Source organism: Lissotriton vulgaris, chromosome 4_1 (genome assembly GCF_964263255.1).
Source record: "Lissotriton vulgaris chromosome 4_1, aLisVul1.2, whole genome shotgun sequence".
Taxonomy (NCBI): domain Eukaryota; kingdom Metazoa; phylum Chordata; class Amphibia; order Caudata; family Salamandridae; genus Lissotriton; species Lissotriton vulgaris.
The window spans coordinates 1,951,079,062-1,951,101,959 of NC_141691.1; the positions used below are offsets into that span (position 1 = coordinate 1,951,079,062).

At 45.1% G+C, this 22,898-nt stretch overlaps 1 protein-coding gene across 6 annotated transcripts in view; it reads right to left on the bottom strand.

Annotated features, from left to right (window-relative positions):
- Positions 1-22,898, bottom strand: part of PTK2 (protein tyrosine kinase 2) — an 878,302-nt gene that overhangs the window by 457,174 nt on the left and 398,230 nt on the right. For all 6 annotated transcript variants that reach the window (XM_086966271.1, XM_086966270.1, XM_086966268.1 and 3 more), the window contains one exon: positions 10,879-10,958. In XM_086966271.1, coding sequence (XP_086822397.1) covers positions 10,879-10,958 — 80 coding nt within the window. The remainder of the gene's footprint in view (positions 1-10,878; positions 10,959-22,898) is intronic.

Consider the following 22,898-nt stretch of genomic DNA (forward strand, 5'->3'; position numbering starts at 1 on the left):
CGCTTTCCCTACTGTTGCACTCACTGGAGTGGGAATAGTAATTTTTACCCCTACGCTATCCAACGCTTACCCTACTGTTGAACCCACTGGAGTGGGAATAGTAATTTTTACCTCTACGCGATCCAACGCTTTCCCTACTGTTGCACTCACTGGAGTGGGAATAGTAATTTTTACCCCTACGCTATTCAACGCTTTCCCTACTGTTGCACTCTTTGTAGTGGGGATAGTAATTTTTATCCCTACGCTATCCAACGCTTTCCCTACTTTTGCACCCACTGGAGTGGGAATAGTAATTTTTACCTCTACGCTATCCAACGTTCACCCTACTGTTGCACTCACTGGAGTGGGAATAGTAATTTTTACCCCTATGCTATCCAACGGTTTCCCTACTGTTGCACTCTTTGAACTGGTGATAGTAATTTTTACCCCTACGCTATCCAACGCTTTCCCTACTGTTGCACTCACTGGAGTGGGAATAGTAATTTTCACCCCTACGCTATCCAACGCTTACCCTACTGTTGAACCCACTGGAGTGGGAATAGTAATTTTTACCTCTACGCGATCCAACGCTTTCCCTACTGTTGCACTCACTGGAGTGGGAATAGTAATTTTTACCCCTACGCTATTCAACGCTTTCCCTACTGTTGCACTCTTTGTAGTGGGGATAGTAATTTTTATCCCTACGCTATCCAACGCTTTCCCTACTTTTGCACCCACTGGAGTGGGAATAGTAATTTTTACCTCTACGCTATCCAACACTTTCCCTACTGTTGCACTCACTGGAGTGGGAATAGTAATTTTTACCCCTACGCTATCCAACGCTTTCCCTACTGTTGCACTCTTTGGAGTGGGAATAGTAATTTTTACCCCTACGCTATCCAACGCTTTCCCTACTGTTGCACTCACTGGGGTGGGAATAGTAATTTTTACCCCTACCCTATCCAACGCTTTCCCTACTGTTGCACTCACTAGAGTGGGAATAGTAATTTTTACCCCTACGCTATCCAACCCTTTCCCTACTGTTGAACTCTTTGGAGAGGGAATAGTAATTTTTACCCCTACACTATCCAACGCTGTCCGTACTGTTGCACTCATTGGAATGGGAATAGTAATTTTTACCTCCAAGCTATCCAACGCTTTCCCTACTGTTGCACTCTTTGGAGTGGGAATAGTAATTTTTACCCCTACGCTATCGCTTTCCCTACTGTTGGCACTCACTGGAGTGGGAATAGTAATTTTTACCCCTACGCTATCCAACGCTTACCCTACTGTTGCACTCTTTGGAGTGGCAATAGTAATTTTTACCCCTACACTATCCAACACTTTCTCTACTGTTGCACTGACTGGAATGGGAATAGTCATTTTTACCCCTACGCTATCCAACACTTTCCCTACTGTTGAACTCTTTGGAGTGGGAATAGTCATTTTTACCCCTACGCTATCCAACGCTTTCCCTACTGTTGCACTCATTGGAGTGGGAATAGAAATTTTAACACTCTTGCTATGCTACGGTAATAATATTGTATATTTTTTTAATAATATTATGTTAATATATATGTTTTAACAAATAATATTGTATTATTTTTTTATAACAAATTAATTATTTAATAATTGTAAGGTTATTTAAGTATTTTTTAGTTATTTATTTTTAAGATTTTTTTAATTTTACATTAATTTTAATAAAATCGATATTTTTACAAAGTACATATTTTTAAACAATATTTTTTATTCAATATTTTTGTACTTACCTGTTTGTAGATAGGACTTCGATATTTTTGTGGTCGATATTTTGGAGTCGATATTTTAAATACCTATATTTTTGTAGTCGATATTATGTCAGTGATCCAATGTTATATCACATGACCCCGCCCCTTATGGAGGGGGGTTACTCATGTTTAGACAGGGTGGGAATCCTACAACAGATTTATCTTGATGAGTTTTCGACTAAATCTAATCCCACTGATATTGGGCTTCCCTTCTAAGAGTTACTTTTTTAGCGAATTAACAGCATGTACATGTAACAGTAGCTCTGAGCAGACCGATCTATTCTCTTTCTGTGGCTTATGTATTTTGCCTCTTCTGCGATGATACTATTTTAGCCAATGTAGTCGTCCTCTTTACTTCCTTAAAAAACATAATAATCCGTTTATTTCTTCCATGTTAGCCACATTGCTCCGGTCCTTTATGAAATGGAGGAAATTGTGTACAGTTGGGAATCCACAGACCATGTAAGAGGTGAATCTATTTAGATCAATCATCACTTTATAAAGTTAACATCTTGGAACTCTTAGGGGGGAATTACCATAAGTTAAACAAAATCTTCTTTTGTAAGGGAATTAGTATTCCCTAATAAATTTTAGTGTGAGGGTAGTATTGTTTATAATTGATTTTAGACATCTTGTGAATAACACATCCTTCGGGAACACATTAGAATAAGGAATATTTAAATATGTACGTGATAATTATATCATGAAATAGCACATAAGTGACTGGATAGCTTGGCTGACACCGCGTAAGGTTTTAAGCATTCATACCACCTATTTGTGGTACCAATTACCTCTTTTTTCTACATTGTTACGCTTGATGAGTTCACCATATGGAAACCACAATGTCATTTTAACTTTGTACTTTGCACGGTCATATTTTATGAACTGTTTTTTAATCTTGTATTATACTTTTATGATCTACATTTGAATTAGATCAAATAAAGTCATTGAACTGAACTGACTTCATGAACTGTATTTCTTCTTTTTAAGTGCTTAGAATCAAATGGTCTTGTAACAAGATGTACGTAGGTTCTACAATCCGATCTGTTAAAAAGATGGATAGAGCACTTTAGAGCTTTCAGGAAATTCTGGTATCTGTATACATACAAAACTGAAAGTAAAAACAGTATTGAGACATCAATAATTTGGCCATCGGCCGCATCAAGAAAAATGTAAGGGGAAGAGATATAGAACAAGTACTTAGGAAAACAGAAAGTTTCGGAATCTATATGTTGCCAACAAACATATATGCTTTCAGGGTGCATGACGAACTGCACACATTCTTTAGGGTTTAATAACGTAGAATGGACGTTCACCCTCTCCCCACACTGATTAATCCAAGTGAGAATTGGCACACAATTACTGTAATAAAATGTATCATTGGAACTCATTGAATCCAGATGCATGTATAAACTCATCATTGTTAAGTGGAAGCAATCGAAATAGGCTTAATATAGTTCCGACCATTAGCATTATATATATATAAATATGATCATCTGAGTATGAACAGTTTTTGCTCCAAACAGATTTTTAAATGAATTTTGTTCATTCGAAAGCTTCTAAAAGAATCATACGTCACTAACAGAACAAAATGTTCCCCTAATGTCTTTTGTTAAATGTGTAATGATGCCAGAATTTAGGAAAGCAAACAAGAATGGTTAATTCTCGTAAAAACTAGAGAGCTGGTTCACTATGAAGTTATCAAAAAACACTATGGCCGCGAAAAATATGGCATAGAAAATACAGAAATCTACTACAAAACAGGCTTTCGATGATTCCCTTCCTGTTGCTAAGTTAAAACATTCTAAGTAAGTTTAATATATATTTAACCAATAGTAATTGCACCATATCCAACCACATGATTTACAAAATAGATGGAACCAAAGTGGGAAGCATTATAAGAAATTATGTCAGCACAACGTGTGCTTTCTGACTCCAATATAGTACCCGTGGAGAGGGTTAGTTTTCTGCGCTTTCAGATCATCTCACTGTGAATTACTTTTTGTTCCAATCTTTATCTTTTGATCAACTTAGAATTTAAAACGAATTTTGTCCATTGGAAAGTTTCCAAAATAATCCCAGGAGAACATTACGTTCCCCTGATGTCCAATGCTAACTGCACAATGGTGCCAGAACAATGGAAAGCAAATAAAAATGTTTCATTCTTGTGAAAACTAGAGCACAGACTACAATTTATCTGTGTAGAGTACTCTCAACATGGTGTTGCAAAAGTAAAGTAGCAGCCAAGAACACAAACTCTATGACCGCGTAAAATGTAACGTTGCCAACATAGTAATCTATTAAAAAATAAACTCTCTAAGATCCCTTTCATGTGCATGGTATGGTCTTCACAGTGGCAGATACAAAAAGGCTGGAATCAGTAACAGCAACAGCTAACTACCACAGGATTTCCTGGGAAGGGTCCATGTTGCCGCTCAACTGATGAGAATCTTTGGGGACCATTCTTCGATGGAAAAGTTTTAATAACTACATCAACAACACTTAAATATACTAAGGGAACACTGTGATCTTTATTTTTAGAGATCATGTTTGGACCGGGCAGCCATTCTAAAATGTTATTGACAATGTAGATCTAGGAATGAGTAAGGTCCCTCCTGCCTCCTTTAAAAGAACCAAGAGGGCCCTTGTCTATTTCGTTTACCCGACTAGCAATTACATACAATAAAGCCTGGCAAGCGGCAAGCTTTCCCTAAAATTAAGAAAATGAATAAATGTATAAATCAGATTAACAACCATGCTTAAGTTTACATTTGAATATAAAAATAGTTTGGAAGAATTAAAATTAATGTGATCAAAAGTTGTCTTTGCCGATCTAAAGGACATTTTAAGTTACTGTTTATTAAGTACTAGCAGCCCGTCCCGACGTTGTCCGGGTATGAAATGCTGCCGGACGATTGTCGCGCCCATTGGCCACGCCCCCAGAACACAAAATATTGCCCAATAAAAATGACCATAACAAATGCCTAAATCTTAATATGGGAGCGCCCTCCATAGAACTTCTGGCGGGAGGTGTGTCTAAAAGTGTATCTCGATGCTGGCCTTCAATGAGAGAGACCTATGCATTTTTCAAATGGGTAGTGAAACAATAGGAGTATGTTGCTGGAGATGTGGCCCGCCGTGCCAGAGTTGTACTTACCGGGGGAGGGATAGGCCTTTTCTTGCTATTTCTGTGGAGGCGGGCCTTGTTTCCGGATGTGCGTCGCGTGAGGCCTGTGCGCAACAGAAGAGGTAAATCTCCAATGTGCGCAGCAGGCGTCACCGGACGATAAAGCAAGATTAGATTTCCTGCACAATGGGCCCTGTTTGCGCTCCTTCCGGCCCTTGGCAATAGCGCCATGCCTGACCTACATACAGTAAAGCAGGTGCATGGCACTGGGGGCGCGGGGCCAGCACACACGGAGCTGGAATGTACGCTCGCTTTTTTTTTCGTAATGCCGCGCCCCGCACACGCCCACGCCCCCAGCACAGTATATGAGACATGGCATGAAGGGCAGAACGTACCACATGTTTTCGTAATGCCGCACCCCCAGCACACGCCCACAGCACACGATATGAGACATGGCATGAAGGGCGTAACGTACCACACGCCCCCAGCGTTTGTCACGCCCCCAGCACACACCCACAGCACAACGCAGATACGCCCACAAGGGACTACTTTGCTGGCATGGTTGTTTTACCTTCTAAATGTATATGGTGGGCGTCTGCATAGCCTATGTCCTTCTGCTGCAACTGCCCTTTCCAACGCTATATTGGGTGTTGTGATTGGTGCTGTGGTTACTGAGATTACCCGCCTCAAAGGTTTGGGCTCTCTCTTTATTATATTAGTATGGATGGGGTCTGCTGTCAACTAAACCTTTTTATGTGAACTCAAATTTCATAAACTGTATCTTTATGAACATTATTAGTAAAATGTGCATAATCTCTCTATTTTGTTTCTTTTCCCTCTACTCTGTGTTTCTATGAATCTCCTTTTCGACTATCGTTTTTTCTTTCAATTAATCTCTTCATATGCAATTTCGCACTATTTTTTATTAATTTGCTTATCAAGTAGTATAAATCAAAGCCTGTATAGAACATGAGAGAATAGAATTTCCCACATATGATTCAGTAAGACCTGTTTCTTCATATCCAACCAAGAAAAGATGTTTATTTGGAGCCATTTGATGAAATGAATAAAAACAATAGGTATTTAAACTCTTAATGGTTTTACTTGTTTATAGGATTGTCTTCTTTGTGTAAATCATGTCGTTTAAAGGTTCTGCAGAACTTCTGTACCCCTGCACACCTCTAGCCATTAAACCAAACCGTCCAACCTATCCTGAGCTTTCTAATGCCCAAGGGTCCTGCCCAGTCTAGTGGTAACAGAAAGGTACTGTGCACTAGGGGAACGATTAGTTTCTGTCTGGCTCCTGGCCCAGGGTTCACAGGCTTACTCACCCATCCTCTCAACCAAAATACCTTCCAACCACTCCCTGGCTGACCTGTGCAGGTTTGGGATATTTCATCTCAATCATAGTCCAGTAAATACTTGTATCTCTTATGGCAGGAACCTCCCATTGATGTCTACTTCTAAGCCAAAGCCCATGGTAATTGGATGGATGTTTTAGGGCATCTGGATCTTTTAGCTAAAGGTCCATAGCAACTGGGCTTAGAGTTGTGGGAGCCTTCTCGGCTCCTATCATCCAGTTAACTCACTACCCATCGTGGGGGCAGATGGTACAGGATATTTACTCTGGAAGCTTTTGTGTCATGCCCTTCTGTGGCACATATAAAAAGTCACCACTTTGGGCATGAAGGAAACTTTCCTTACTTCCTTGTTTCTGATTAAGAAACCAATTTCAATTCTGTTTGTGTTCCATCTTGGACCTGTGGGAACTGCCCTGCCCCTCACTCTCCGATTTAAAAACATTATTTGGAGAAATCCTCTCCCCTTTTGTTTAGAATTGTAGTGTTCTAGACCTTTGTTTACCCTGTTAGCTAGCCGCCTATCAGCAAACACTGCAAGGATGAAACAAACAAAAGGTCAATGACTTTCACCTGGGCCTAGGGACCGAGGTCCAAAAGTTTCAGATCAGCCTAGACCGGTGTGTTCATGGCCCTGGTGGTGGTGTCAGACATCTCATGCCTGCTTAAGGACCTCAGTTCCATTGAGGAATGCCGGTTTTGGTGGAGGAGACAAGGTGAACACCAACACAGACATGTCCTCATTCTCTAGAACGGGTGCCAATGTTCTAATGAACAGAATCAAAAGTCTTTCTATCATCACAAAGTACAGTGGTGGTGGGTAAAAGTGTTTGTGGTGATCAGAATCTACCAAAACTGAAAGGTCCTTTCATATCTGCTTCACAAAGCATGGCTTCCTCATTTAGAGGTGGTCAGGGAGAATGATTATCATTGTCCACCCCTGAAGAGATACTGGAATGATGTGAGTGGACACAGAGGGGGCACATGCACTGGCCTCTGCCCGCTGAAAGAGACTGGGCATTGGTAAACAACCTTGATCCCGCATGTTGTTACAACGCGGTCGTTACAACGACCGCGTTGTATTAACGCGTACCATTACACAGCAAGTCGTAACAACTAAATGCAGAGGGGTGAGAAGGTGTTGGATTTAAAATCCAACACCTTCCCTACTGTCCGCACAGACTTGAGTTGGAATAGTAAATTATACTATTCCAACATCCAGCGCCCCCTCTGCAAGTCATTGTTACGACTTGCGGGGTAATGGTATGCGTTGTTACAACGCAGTCGTTGTAACAACCGCATTGTAATAACATGCGGGGTAAAGGGATGCGGGGTCAAGAGGCATATTCCTCCAAGGTACAGGAAGCTGGATAGTCCATTGTTGCTCCACTAGGTGGATATCTAGGGAGCGATATTCCACTCAAGCACTGTAGGATACATTTTTTGTGGATTCCTCTTAAACAACACTTCTAGCTCGCTGCCTCAGTGGTCTTACCCTTCGCAGAAGCCTTCTGCTATGAGCAGGAGTTGGGTTCATATAAAGTGGAGGAGATGGACAGACCCTTTCAAGGTATTGACCTCCAGAGATGGTGCTGGTCTCTACTGACTGGTGCAACCACCATATTCACCATAGCACATAGAGACCAGGTGGAGGGAGGCATATGTGTCTCACTGATGCTACAAGAGCAGCGCTGTGCTCAGAAAGAGTTGCGAACTATCTAATGCTACAACAACAGCTCAGCACACAGATGGGAAGTGGGACTCGCAGTAGCAACCAAATCACAAGAGTAAGACATGATTTGTTCTCGGTTTCTTGGCAATAAGGATCACCCTCTTAGACAAGCAGAATCGGATGAAACAGGGTCTGATGTAGCACGTTAATTATATCACTCGCACATGGGCCGTAAGGAGATAAAAAGGGGCTTGAACCGGGAGCCCTGCTGATTCAAAGGGTACTTTGCATTGCCGCCAGTTTCTAACGCTGTGTCCGATACCTCTTTCTAAAAATAAAATCGAAAATTGCATGCACATGAGGTGGGACCATGTTCTGATAACGACAATGTGGTCCCAGATACTGGAACGAATAAACCATGATAAGATAACTTGAGTAAATGCAAGAAAATTATAACACCATTGTTTTTATTCACAACGTGTATCGTAAAAAATCATTCATAACAGATGTCTGGGTCGAAACGTCGACACTTCCTCCTGTGTTCAGCCTCTTCCCTGATTTATCATTTGTGATTCCATTCTGTTTGATGCATGATCTTTGAACTAATTGATGAATTGTATTTTCCATTGTGTTAATCAATTATTATTTCTGGTTTATTCAGGTCTTAGTGACCATTGTTATAATTCCCATTCAATACCTTCACCATCCCATCACTACCCTTCCCTGTCCAACTCTTTAGGGGCATTAAATGTGATTTACTATGTATTTATTTTATGAATGATTTTTTACAATACACGTTGTGAATAAAAACAATGGTGTTATAATTTTCTTGCATTTACTCAAGTTATCTTATCATGGTTTATTCGTTCTAGTATCTGGGACCACATTGTATCAATTATTCACCCAGGTCCCAGCGACTTTCTGGGTTAAACCGTGTTTTTACAGCACATGTTCTGATAACAGCAGAGATCACACACTTGCAACTGATGACTGCTCTAAAAATAACAGATTCATGGGGTATATGGATTTGCAGCTCTAAACGGCTGGAGGCAGGATACCAAATTCAGAGAACTGCGCCAATCTACCTGAGCTGAAGGAAGAGTATACAGGGTTACACAGGGGCACCAGTCCCTCTTATGGAGCAGAAGTGCACAAGAAAAGCAAGTCCTAATGCATACGTATGGAAGAGAAAAAAAGGAACCAGGTGTAGCGTATAGAATTGGGCATGTCCAGAAGTGATCCGCACACAAGGTATTGTACGTGGAAAGTTCTATTGATCAGCAATAGAAGCAGTTGCTTGTCTCGATACTGGGTAGCACTCAGTACCCTCAAGTTGATAATGTGAGAGTATGATAATGATGCATTCTAAACTCTGGAAGCCCAAAACTACTAGGAGCAATCAATATATTAAGTTTCGTAAAGGATACACCTAACACTGGAGTATGACAGGTGTTACTTCGTTTATATATTTCAATTATTTGGAGAGTGCTGTTATGTATGGACGGATGTAAGCAAATGATTGCAGGTACTCTACCACTGTGCCTCAGGCATGTTCTGTCAATACTAAATACAACAGGATTGGACAATACTGCAATCACAGCAAAACTGAAATTATGTCTAGTGCCTGCAGACTTCAGAAAAGAAATTTTACTTATAAATGGGAGAAGGATGAATGAGCTGAAAAGACTGTGGGGGGCAACTAACTGAACCATCCGCATACAAAGTAATGCAGATGCTGCTTTCACTGGGATCAGGAAGGAGGGAGGTCTTGGTACGGTACAAAACTCTACTGAATATTGCAAAAAACGCTTTGATAGACCTAGCGGAGAAATGGTCAGTTGGTCTAGATTGGGTACTCCATGACTGTCAAATGACGTTGAGCTGCATGGCCGAAAACTTAAGAATGTACGCTTTAAACTAATTCACTTGAATTATCTGCACAGACTGTATCTTACTGCGAGGAGGACATGCAAGATGTACCCGGTATCAAGGGCCTAATCCACTAGATGCAGCCTCCTGGATGTGGCGTTCCTACATATCGTCTAGACCTGCCCACCAACAGCAGAACATTGGGGGAAAGTTATAGAGCTACTTTCCGACTCTAGTTGAAACCTAAAGTGTGCTTGTGAAGTTTAATGCCAGGCCGAGAGAGAAAAAGGTCAGCAATAAATGTACAGCTGTCGCATTAGTACTGGGCAAGTGGAGTATACCAATGGCTTGGAAGTATACAAGACCACCAAATGCTTTTTGCTGGTTGTCAAAAGTAACATACTGGGCCTACTGGAAAGCACAACACTGCACAGGGATCGATAAAGAAGGTTAACACCTTGGCTGCTAGCAGTTTTCCCGTACTGTGCTGGACATTCATATTTTACATTATTCATGACGAGCTCAGCTCGTCATCAGCACAGCTCAACCGTGCATCATGACGAGCTGAGCTCGTCATCAGCATCGAAAGGGTTAAGGGAACTTAAGGGAGCTAGACTCGGTAAGAACTACTCACATTCACCGAAAGAAATGAGTGACAAACAGATAAGAACTCCTAACACATTTTGAGGGCACACTGACATGGATGCTACCCCAGGGGTAGTCCTTTTGCGACACAACACACCTATGGCACAGCATACTATCACTGCCCTGCTAATAACCCGAGACCATGCACACGCTGTGTTTTAATATTCTGCCTTTGGGAGGATGGGGTTCATTTACCTTTTTTATTCCACACGTGTCATTAAAAACTAATAGAGGCTTCGGACGCTTGACTACAAGGACCTGAACTGTGCACGAAAAGCCTATAAGAACTGCCAACCTTAAATCAGGCTATCACAAGGTGTAACTCGTTAGTTTTACAAATGCCTCAGCTGTACACAATCTGTGAAATAACAATAACGATATATTTTTTTAATGAAAACCTTCAAGAAGATATATATTTTTTTAAAGTAAGAGCAATCTCACCGGATTTCAAGGCAGCCTAACTTCAAAGCAATTTCTTGGTCCACTTGATCTGCTATTTCCATCATGTAGTCATTTTTTACCTACAGAAAAAAGCAGAACTGTTGAAGACCGATAACATTTTCATTAATGCAATTTGTCACAGTTTTTTTTGTAATATGGCACAAGCTGAAAAAGATTTCTTGCGTACAAATAAGGTAGTTAACGTCATTACTTACGTGAAATAATTCTTCACAAGTTTATTTGACTTCTGCTGCAATAAACCAGCGTTCAAGTGATGTAAGAAGCCTTGTGCCAAATGTAGGCAGAGCACAATATTAGATGAACGATGATTAAGCCAGCCATAACATTTGCATCCAAAACGCTTCTGAAAAGTCTACTATGGTCATAAAAACCCGAATATTTTCCAATTTTTATACTAATTGACAGACTATTTGTTTCAATCAGTTATCATTAGCTAGTAGAAATGCTGTCATGTCTACTAGCCGCCAACTTTCTCAAAAACGTTTTTAAAAACAACAATTACATTAAAAAAAACATTGTTTTTCCCTACAATCCTTACATCTTCAGGACCGGTCTTAAATATTTGTATTGCTGGGAGGACAAGATCGTTGCCCCACCTACCATATCCCAGGACACTACACTATGGTGTTTAGTAAATAGGTGCATCTTGGGCGGAGGTGAGGGGCTTCCCCGGTCACCTCACCACTTACTTTCAAGTGTTTTCTTCTTAATCCCAGGACCTAAGGTATCGGGAAGAGAAAGCATGAGAGCTTGTAGGTGCTTTCCCTTTTCTTCATGAACCTATCAGCTCTGAAACCAACCCCTCTTTCCCCTGCTTCAGGACATGCCTGAGGAACAGGCCACATAAAAAAACAACTGTGTTGCCAGATATGATGCATGACGACCAATGGGGATTCAGACCATGTTGGGAGCCAAACTCTACCTTACTGAATGAACATAAGAGAATACTTTCTAACTGCGTGAGACAAATGTAAATTAACTGCATTAATCCTACTGGGACCACCAGCAGGTTGACCTACCTTATCCACTCCACAGCTTCCGTTACCGACTAAATTAAACTAAGTAGTCAACAGATCAAAAGTGGGCGTGGGCAAACTGGAGAAATTACTTAAATTAAGCTATGCTCAGATGCTCCTCTTAGGTGCGCCAAATAACGAAGGGTACAAGACATTTAGCTAGTTTAAACTAGGACATTGAAACAGGCACTAAGCCTGACAAAATCCAACTATGCGAAATCAGGCTTTTGGGACGTTCACTGGCTGATGTGAAACAAACTAACTTTAAACCCCTCTCTGTGGCTCAAAAAGTCTTTTGAAGATGGAATCCATGCTACCAACCCCCTGGTAGCCAACACTGCATGATTTGGCAAACCTTTCGGTGATTCAACTGTTTTTCTCCAGGGATTGGAGCTATGAGACTATCTGCCCTCTCTTTATTTGCAGCAGAATGCTGGGTATGACTTACATGTGAGTGAGTAAATGCTATTACTGGATGCATTCAACACACTTTACTGCCTCTGGGCGTAGGCATAGAAGTGACTGATAAGCGACCCCCGGGCCAACCTCATCACAGTTGTCTGCAAACTGTCACCAGGATCTTATTTCAAAGAGAAAAAAAAAACTTTCCTTTGGGAAAAATGTTTCTGGTGACTATACTTTTGAATATCCTCCCAGACATCAGATTGGTCGGCAAAGCTTATCCTTCAAAATGGCACTCCAGAGGTGGCCCATGCAGGTTCAGCTGCGCGCCCACCGGACATGACATCGGAGTATATTCGGCATCAACTGGAACACTGACACCTGCTTCTGTAATTTTTTTTTCTGTACCCCAGAGAGGCATTTAGAGGGGAGCCAAGAGAGGACAAAAGAGAGTGACACATACCCTTCTATTCTGTGCATGGGGAGAAAGCAGTTTAATATTTTAGCTACCAGTACCTTAGGAAAAGCTTCCTGTAGAGGGCGATGGGCAGGGACACGATGGGCACTCTCCTCAGTGAAGAAGCTTGGACAGCCAGTCCTCGATAAAATTAGTGGCATCAGAGCCCTCAGACTATTCCGACACACCAATAATGAGGATATTATTGTGCCAGGATCATCTCACCGCATCTTCTATCCCAGCCTTCCCAAAAAAAAAAAAAATGTTTTATTTAACAGAGCAATAACTTGCTTGTGGAGGTCAACTGTTTGTGGTTTAAGATCTTACAAGGATGTTTCACTCTTCTTCACATGTTCCAAAAGCTTTAATTGGTCATCTCATAACAGTGCCAACTGGATCACCACTGTTTCCACTTTATTTTCCACTGCAGCTATAGCTCCCACGATGGGTTGAAGGATCAGGACAATTTTCTCAGGTGAGGGGTAGCCTAATTCAGCCACTGCATAGAGGCTGCAGGCCTATGGGACGTGCCCTCTAGTTTATCTTGCGTCATGGTGTGGTCTATGAGAGAGGGAAGAGGTTTTCCAGTTCTGAGTCTCCCCACCACCTGGGAGACAGCTCAGAGTCTCCCCACCTGGGAGAGTAATGGAATATCTGGAGTGCAATAAAGTCTCTTACACACCACCTGGTGATGCACTCGGATGGTGCTCAGTAGGCAATGACGGCAATGTCAACATGATCCGCCATGGCAGTCTGTGTCATGGAGACCCATCTTACCCCCAGATCAGTAGAGAGCACGGCGGTGAACAGAGGGTGCACAAGCAGTCTTAACCTCCGGCAAACTGCCGAAGAGGTAGGCACCCACCCGTGCAAGTAGGTGTCTGGATGCTCTGGACCTCGTTTGACATTAAGAGCCCGATTTAGGGACTAAATACAAGTAAGTCACACACTGCACTCAGGGTCAGTTCACAACAGGGAAGACCATCCATGAAGCTTGTTGCTGATCGGCCTATAAGCGCCCATGAAGCAGGTTCCGCAAAGTGGTTAATGTGCAATCTTTTACAGAGTAGCAGTGGCTAAAGCAATCATTCATCCTTTGAGACGTGAGGTAATTGTCTGCCAGGAGTGGTACCCGCCTCACCCAGGAGGGTGACGCAGGGAGGCATCAGCTGTCCATGGAGTCAGAATCACTTTGCAGGTAAGCCAGAAGGTTTCTTACGCAGACAATGTAAGGTCTGTGCCAGGAGCAGGGGGCCAGGTCATGGGTCGCATAGACTTGGGGTGCATAGCCCATGAGGATTCTCTGATGTAGGGTGCCCACACCCCGTAAGTGCAAATAATGGTAGATCTTCAACATCGCAGCCTCTTCAGGCCTGGGCTTAGGGTCACAGATACAGGTACAGATTCTGCAAATGAAGGTGTAGTTCACTTTTGCACCAGAACTGAGTAATAGGAAGAAAGCCAGGCCCAGGACAGGCAAAAGCCACAGGTCACACAGTGGTATGGTCTAAGTGTTGCTGTAGGGGGCTAGTCAAGATAGAGGAGGGCCTGCCGCAAAGATTAACTGGGTCCCCGAAGGAGAAATATCAATGGTGACCCTGTGGTGTATGTAGAGTATGATACCTCCTACACTGTCTCCGGGGGCCACCAGGCTGGGTCAGCTCCAAAATCACACACCCATGCTGTGCAGATGTGCACTCATGTGCACAGGCCCATCCGCACGTGTAGGGGGAAGCAGACTGTGGCTAGGTGACCGTCAGCAGCAATTTGTAGTGGTTAGTGGGCAATAATTAATAGGTAGGGGCGATATGAAGGTGAGGCTGCTTTCTCACAGGCGTACTGCGTAGAGCCTAGGCCACGCACTACTGCGACCAGCCACACGCACTGCTTCGAATGTCACAGACCCCATAGTAGGCTACGCCTCAACCGGCACGTGGAAGCAGCTTATTCAAAAGGAGCTACCAGCGCCAAACTAAGGTGCTCTATTGGGAACCGACAGCTCCAAGCGTGGGAGACCCAGGGACATGTCCAAAGGGTCAGATCGCCTGTACGCCCAGTCTATGGCTCAGAGGAGTTAAGATTAGGTGGGCTCGGTTGGGAGCTCACTTAGAGAGCGCCAACCATCTTGTGGCATCATGCCCCCTTATCAGGGCCAAGACGTTGCTACTCTTCTATTTCGTTCACACATTGATATCTGCCTATTTTGCCTGCGGAGCTTGATTTCATTATTGCCAACTGTCTTTATCATTGTCTCAAGGTTTCGCTTCTCCTCAATACTTGTTGATTTCGCTGCAGGTTGCCAGGCTCTGGCTGTCTGAATTATTTACTTCAATTTTATTTTGGGGACATTTAGCATGCGTCTCTGAAGTTGTGTTGAATGACACTGTTATAAAATCCTGTAGACTCCAGTATATCTTCAAGACAGATATCTATTACTGGAAATGAGCCCATGACCAGGTCAGATTCCGGTAGCTCTGAACGACCAGCAGCAACTGCTCATTCAGAACCATGGACATCACTCTGGAAGTGGAATGTGAATCAATCATACACAACAGCAGAGAGCAGAACATATTCATTGCATGAGGCTACTATCTCCTGACCTAATGAAAGGTGAATGGAACATCACCCAAGAACTGTCGGTGATCTTATTTGTAAAGGGGATCATAGAAAGTACAAGAGCATGCAAGTGACCTAAGAAGGCAAATGTGACTTCTCCATATTTCTGTCTGTCCTTGCCTTGCATGCACTATGAATTTAAATTCTTTGTAATCTGATTGGTTTGTTGTGAAAACAGTCATGAAGTGCCTTCACAACCCTGTCATAACCAGTTTTAGGTTAACTCTCCAAGTAGGACACACCGCAAATTATAAACTTCACGCCCACAAAATATATATGTATTTTGATTTTTTGTGTGTTACATTACTTCTGTACCTTCTAAACAGTTGTTATATTCTCATAGCTACACTACCCTGGAAGCCCCCCACCCAAGCTCTGTATTAACTAAATGTGGTTTGAAAATTAAGCAAAGCTGCAGCATCGAAATATTCGTATTCCTCTGTGCCCTGCATTGACCTTCATTTAGGAGGGGTGCTTTGTCCTCATTTTCTGAACTCACATTTTTTTGTCATTCATTGCCTTCATTTTTACTGTATTCTCTTATTTTCATCTGCTCCTATTTAATATTCCTGCTAGCGACCGTTAATAGTCTGGCCACTAGATGGTGCTTTCACCTCAATCTGTAATAAGCATTTTGTATTTTCTGTGGTGAAAAATTCTATGTGTATGTTGAATTGTACTCACACAGTGTTCTGTGCAAGCAAAGTGCCACCACCTCGTCATTCTGATATTACTTGTGGGTGATCTAAAAACACCATGATTTCGTATATCATTATGCAATTTATTTAAGGGCTTTTTGTACAGCAGAAGTCACTGGACATACCCACACGGCATATTATATTAGAGAGAGAATGGTTTAGGAATAGATATAGTATTTATTTATTTGCAAAGCTTTATATAGTGCTGGCTAGACCTGGAGGTATCGGAGTGCTTTACATGAGGATCAGCGAGTTACAGGTTACATAATTACATAGCCAAGTATATACATGGGAGAAACACATGAGATTACATAAGTGCATTAGAAGAGGGGTGGAGAGAGTCATGGCAGAGGAGGGCTTCAGGCGGTCTAAATTTACTCTGCAAACCCTAGTGAGGACATCTAACGTACCCTACTACCTAGGACGGAGAGGTACATTCTTGACTGGTTCAGAGGTAGGATCTCTTCTAGAATGAATGAATTTATGTCTAACCGGCCGGCCAGGGTGAAGAGTGCTCAGTATTCGTAAAGCCAAGCAAACGATAACAGCAAAGGCAGAACTGGTGCTAACTTACTAGCAGCGGGTTTCCTTCCTCTTGACTTATTGTTTATGTTTAGGACTAAACACGTGGACGGCCACTGATTTGATTATAATTAGGACTTCCGGTTTTATGGTATTTATTTTTCAACATTCCCGTCTGTATCCATATTTATTTATTTGCCCACTTTATCTATATTTATTTTGTCTTTCACGTACAAATTAAGTTGTATAACTGTACATTTCCATATTTAAGTGATAGACGCAGGCTTAAACTTTGATGTCTGTGGTGTTTTGGTTATTTAAGCTGCCAAATATTACATAACAAAATACCCACAGGTAAATATTAGCATTATAACACAAGTGTATGTTGACATGCCGTTATTTAAAGAAATTGCATTCTGTTTTTTAAAATTCCCACGCTGTCCATATGCTCAGCTGTTGGCCTATAATTCATGAAAGACAGCAGTCGCTTAAAAGAAGCCCGATGTTCTGTATTTATCCACTTTAAAAAATGAATGCAGACAGAAAACACATTGTTTTCTGTCTGTATTTATCTGTAAAAATCTGTACTAACAGGAAATTGGGAGCCTTAATTATATAATTTTACTGTGCGTGGTGTTGCTCTTTTTTTTCTAATCTTTCGATGCGATTGTAGTGCGACCGTAGGGAGTTGGACAGAATCCTCTGGGTGACCATGGGCAACGCAGGCCAGAAGCCCTCCGAGGCCACACACACCTCACGGGAAGGGTCGCGCGCCAGCACCTCACAGCCATGGCTGTTCCGTAACGGCGGGCAAGCATAACAGGACACGCCACAAACACCGCACACGTAAAATAACCACCGTTAAAGATGCGTTTAGGAGGGGCAAATTACAGGACAGAAGATAAACTGGGTAGAAAGGTGGTGGCTATCGAACGATATTGCCAATTGGGTAGGCACGCAGAAGACTTCTCATTAACACAATTTGATATTTTTAAAACAAATCTGTCAAATATCAGTGGGTCATCCTGGACCACGTAAAATGATGCATCTGTATTAATGCTGTAAATCTAAGAAATGCCTATGCACACACCAGGAGTAAGACACACAGTAGTGAAAAAATTATACAAACATGCGTATACACTGTCAAGACAACATAAGTAATCAGAAGTAAAAGCAATCGCTGTTATGATTTCCGAATATTTTAATGGTTCCACAACCAGCCGACACGTGTTTTGTCGCGTTGGTACAGTTCTCACGCGACTCCTCAGGGCTCCGACGTGTGTGTAAAAGATTGAAAGGTCGCTCCACTGGTGATAATTCCGCCCCGGCAGGGCACGTGACCAGAACAGGTTGAATCCTAGGTAGTAGAGAATGAGTATTTAAAGGAAACAGTAAAGGTGAAGTAAGATGATTGTTCTCCAACTGAACTAAGCGACTCGGGTAAAAGTCGCACAGAGTATGCGAAGTGAAAGTAGTTCTAACAAATAGTAGGTATCTTCCAATAAAGGCGCTGAGACAAGCAGCTCTGGTAGAGGTCGCGCTCGTGTGGCGATGATCAATGTAAAAAAAGTCCGGGAGTTGGGCCAACTCGTAACGCATGGTTGGTTCCTTGTCCCATTACAGAAACTTTACTGTGAGTGATCCCCTCCGGTATTCGGTTTATTGCAACAACTTCCGGGCTTTTTTTATATTGATCATCGGCACACGAGCGCGACCTCTACCAGAGCCGCTCGTCTCAGCGCCTTTATTGGAAGATACTCTGTGCGACCTTTACCCGAGTTTCCTTTAAATACTGATTCTCTACTACCTAGGATTCAACCTGTTCAGGTCACGTGCCCTGCCGGGGCGGAATTATCACCGGTGGAGCGACCTTTCAATCTTCTAGACACACGTCGCAGACCTGAGGAGTCGTGTGAGAACTGTACCAACGCGACGAAACACGTGTCGGCTGGTTGTGGAACCATTAAAATATTCGGAAATCATAACAGCGATTGCTTTTTACTTCTGATTACTTATGTTGTCTTCGACAGTTTATAAGCATGTTTATATAATTTTTTCACTACTGTGTGTCTTACTCCTAGTGTGTGCATAGGCATTTCTTAGATTTACACTGTTGCATGTCAGCTTTCCCTGACATACATAAAAGAGTGGTTAGGGGGGCGTGGCTAGCAGCCGATGATGGCGGCAGCAACCTAGAGAGGCTCCCGTAGCAAGGCGGCTTCCCGCAACAATCCGCATGCCAATCCGCGCACTACTCAGTCCGAAGAGGGTGTCCTGGGTGCGGTGACCGAGCGGCACCGGCACAGAAAATTTGGGAGTGCCTGGACCCCGGTTTCGGGGCGAAACTTCATCTCCGTCCCTTGGGCGAGACGGGCCTGGTGACACGAGGCGAGCATCGGTGTCAAGTGAATCCTGAGGCCGGGCGGAAGTTCATCCTCCCCGGCGTAACCATCCGGAAGTAGCCGACGACGCCATCGCCCGACACCTTTGGCTGGCGATCCTCCCCGCCGGCTGCTCTACCCCTCCCGTGGAGTACACGGTGACGCTGGGCATCCGTGCCCCTTGGCTGCGCTCGACACGGACCGGGGGTCCTGCACAGCACCAGACGCCATTTTGCTGACCTGGCCGAGGCCGCCACAGCTCCGCGGCGGCCGGCGACACTTGCATAGCACCAGCGGACTTTGGCCTCCCACCAGTTCTGAACCCCCCCTGCATTCCTCTCCCCCCCCCCCGTGGACAGCGACGGACCTCCGGCCCGTTCCAGCCTAGACTTTGTCTCATTGGACGGCAATGGCGGGGAAGGGACAACGGCAGAATGCTGCTCAGGCGAAGCTTGGGAAATATGCCTACGAGGGCCAGTCGGCCACACAATCTGAGCAGCGCAAATCATTGGGGAAGGGCGCTGACAATGACGGCGCTAAAAAGGCCACGCTGGACGACGTACTAAGGACACTGGAGCAGGTGCAGGCCACGGTGGGTTCGACCGCGGCGGAGGTTACCCTGATCAGAGCCGACCTCCAGAAAATGAGCGAAAGGGTGAAGCAGGTGGAGGTGGTGACCAAATCTTTAATAGAAGACGTTTCGGACCTGCAAGTGGCAATGGAGAGGCTGCAGGCGGACAATAAACTTTTGAAAAGTAAGCTGGATGACCAGGAGGGGCGCTCTAGACGCAACAACGTCCGTATTTTGGGGGTCCCGGAGTCTGAAACGAAGGGGGCCATGGACCTGTATGTTGAAGACCTTATAAAGACCAAACTGGCCCCGAAGGGACTATCCAACTTCTTCACAGTAGAACGGGCCCACCGGGTCCCGGGCGGGACGCCTACCCCGGGTGCCGCTCCGCGCCCCATCTTGGCGAGACTCTTCAACTTTCGAGACCGCGATGCAGTCCTCCAGGCCGCTAGGGTGGCACCGCCCATCCAAATCCAGAATTCAAGGATTTCATTCTTCCCCGACTACACGGCGGAGGTCACCCGTAAGAGGAGGACTTTCCTCGAAGTTAAAAAGTCGCTTCGCGACCAAGAACTGCCGTACTCCATGCTGTTTCCGGCCCGGCTACGAGTGGTAGCGGATAAGAAGGTCTGGTTTTTCGATTCAGCAGAGACTGCCAGGGAATGGCTGGATGGCTGGCGCACAGTGGACCGCACCTCTAACCGTCGACGCAACAGATCGGGGGGGACGAGCCGGCGGGGCTCCCGCTCCCCATCCAGGAACAGCGAGAATGGATCACCACCACAGGACCAATTGGGAGCGGCTGGCGGCAAATGAAGAGACCACAAGGGACTACCGAGTTACTCCTGAACTTTACTCCCACTGATTCTCCATTGAGCCGTTAATGGACACTGGCCCGGACGCCCGAGGGCTGCAAAGGGACCGCCTGCTTTGGGGGACACTCTCCCCCGACGTGCAAGTACTCTGTTTCAGCTATGGGTTAAGCGCTCTGCTAAGTTGGGGTGGCGGGCAGTTTTGAGTCCGTTTGGCAGGGAGGCAGGGTGGGGGGTGTTGGGGGGGGGACTTGTTTGGTTTTACGGGAAATTCATGCTATCGATCGAACAATGTAGAATGTACGGTGCTGTTTACTGGAACGATGCTGGGAGGGTGGGCCATGTGCTGAGGGTTCTGGCCCCTGAGTTTCGATGGTGGTGGGTGAGCGGCTTAACGTGATGCTGGCGGGTGAGACGCGATTGGGCAGCTCCTCCCTCAAGCTTCTGGCATGGAACGTGCGTGGTTTGGGTGATAAAGTGAAGCGAGGCCTTGTTCTGTCCGAGGTCAAGCGACATAAACCTGACCTCATACTCCTTCAAGAGACCCATCTAATGGGTACTGCCACCAAGGCCCTGGACAGGCGAGGGTATTCAATGTTGGCCCACTCCGAATTCTCCACTGGGTCCCGGGGCACGGGTATCCTACTTAGAAAATCCTCAACTTTTATCACCATTAGCACAAAAACCGACTCACAGGGCTGTTTTGCTGCGGTGAGTGGTCAATGGGAGGGGCGCCCCCTGACAATAGTATCAGTGTACATCCCGCCGTCCTTGCACTCAGTGATGCTGCCTGTCCTGGGCGATTTCCTACTGTCCCTCCCCGAGGGTGACACCTTGTTAGGCGGGGACTTTAATTCCCCTGCCGACCCACTACTCGACAGGTTCCCCGCACCCGCTCTCCCCGGGGGTCCCTCCAGATTCCAAAGGTTCCTTGAGGCGTTGGGGCTGGTAGACATATGGCGGCACGTCCACCCTACATTACGACAGTACACCTTCCATTCCACCGTCCACAATAGCCTGTCCCGCATTGACCACTTTTTGGCGCTTGGGGATGGTTTGCAGCGCGTAGAAGAGGTGCTCATTCACCCAAGGGGCATCTCGGATCACTCCCCACTGACTCTCACCATCACTTCACAAACACGCTCACGCCACCGCATCTTCCCGATGCATGCCTCATATCTTAAGGTACCGAAGGTCCGGAAGGCACTGCAGACCGCCACAACACATTACTTCATGGAGAACGAGCCTACCGCAGCCTCGGCTGAGGTGCTATGGGAGGCCTATAAGACTGTCCTGAGGGGGCAAGCCATTAGCTCCATAACCTCGTATAGGCGAGAACAGGCGGCGGAACACTCGGCGCTCGAGATACGACTGCATGACGCAGCCGCTGCCCATGAAACGGACCCCACTGACGACACACTGCATGCGCTCACGCTGGCCCAGCGTCTCTATACAGACCACGCTCGACACATTGCACAAGGTCACATCACTGACACGCAAAACCGAGTGTATGATTTGGGGGACAAAGCAGGGAAAATGCTGGCCTGGCTAGACAAAAGAGGCGGGAGTGCCAAGGGGATTCAACAGGTTAGGGATGACCTGGGGAACATTCACACGGACCCAGCTCGGATAGCAGAAGAGTTGGCTGCCCACTTCGAGAAAGTCTACACCCCGGAGCGGGACGTCACGGCCATTGCGGCCCAAAGCGCACTGTATGATCTGCCCATCCCGGCACTGTTGCCCGAGGCGGCGGCTGAGCTTGAGACGCCTTTCACTGCTGACGAACTGCGGATCGCCATTGGGGCCCTGCATACGGGCAAAGCGCTCGGACCAAACGGCATCCCAATTGAGTGGTTCCAGGACCGCACTGCCGTTCTTAGCCCATACCTGCTTCGAATGTATGAGGAGTGCCGTACTGCGGGGGTACTCCCGTTAGACCAACGAACGGCCACGATAGTGGCTATCCCCAAGCCTGGCAAACCTCCGGAGGACTGCTCCTCCTACCGCCCTATATCCTTACTTAACGCAGAAAGTAAAATTCTGGCGAAACTGCTGGCAAATCGTCTCCTGCCCCACCTCTCTGATCTAATTCACCCGGACCAGTCCGGGTTCATGCCCCACAGGAACACCTCACTCAATCTACGACGGGTGCATGGGGTGTTGGCCAAAACGGATGAACTCGATGAACCAGCGGCCATCTTGGCCCTAGATGCCAAGATGGCCTTTGACATGGTGGAATGGGCTTATCTCTTCGAGGTTCTCCAGTACATGGGTTTCGGCCCTGTCTTCATATCTTGGGTTAAACTGCTGTACACCATGCCGGTAGCGCATGTGGTGGCGAATGGCCACATTTCACGCTCCTTCCCGCTCAAACGCGGCACTCGGCAGGGCTGCCCTCTTTCACCCCTGCTATTTGCACTGTCGCTAGAGCCTTTGGCAATCCGCATTAGGACCACCCCCTTGCTCAAGGGGATTCAATGGAGGGGGGGCTGGGAGGACCGCATTTCGCTCTACGCGGACGATA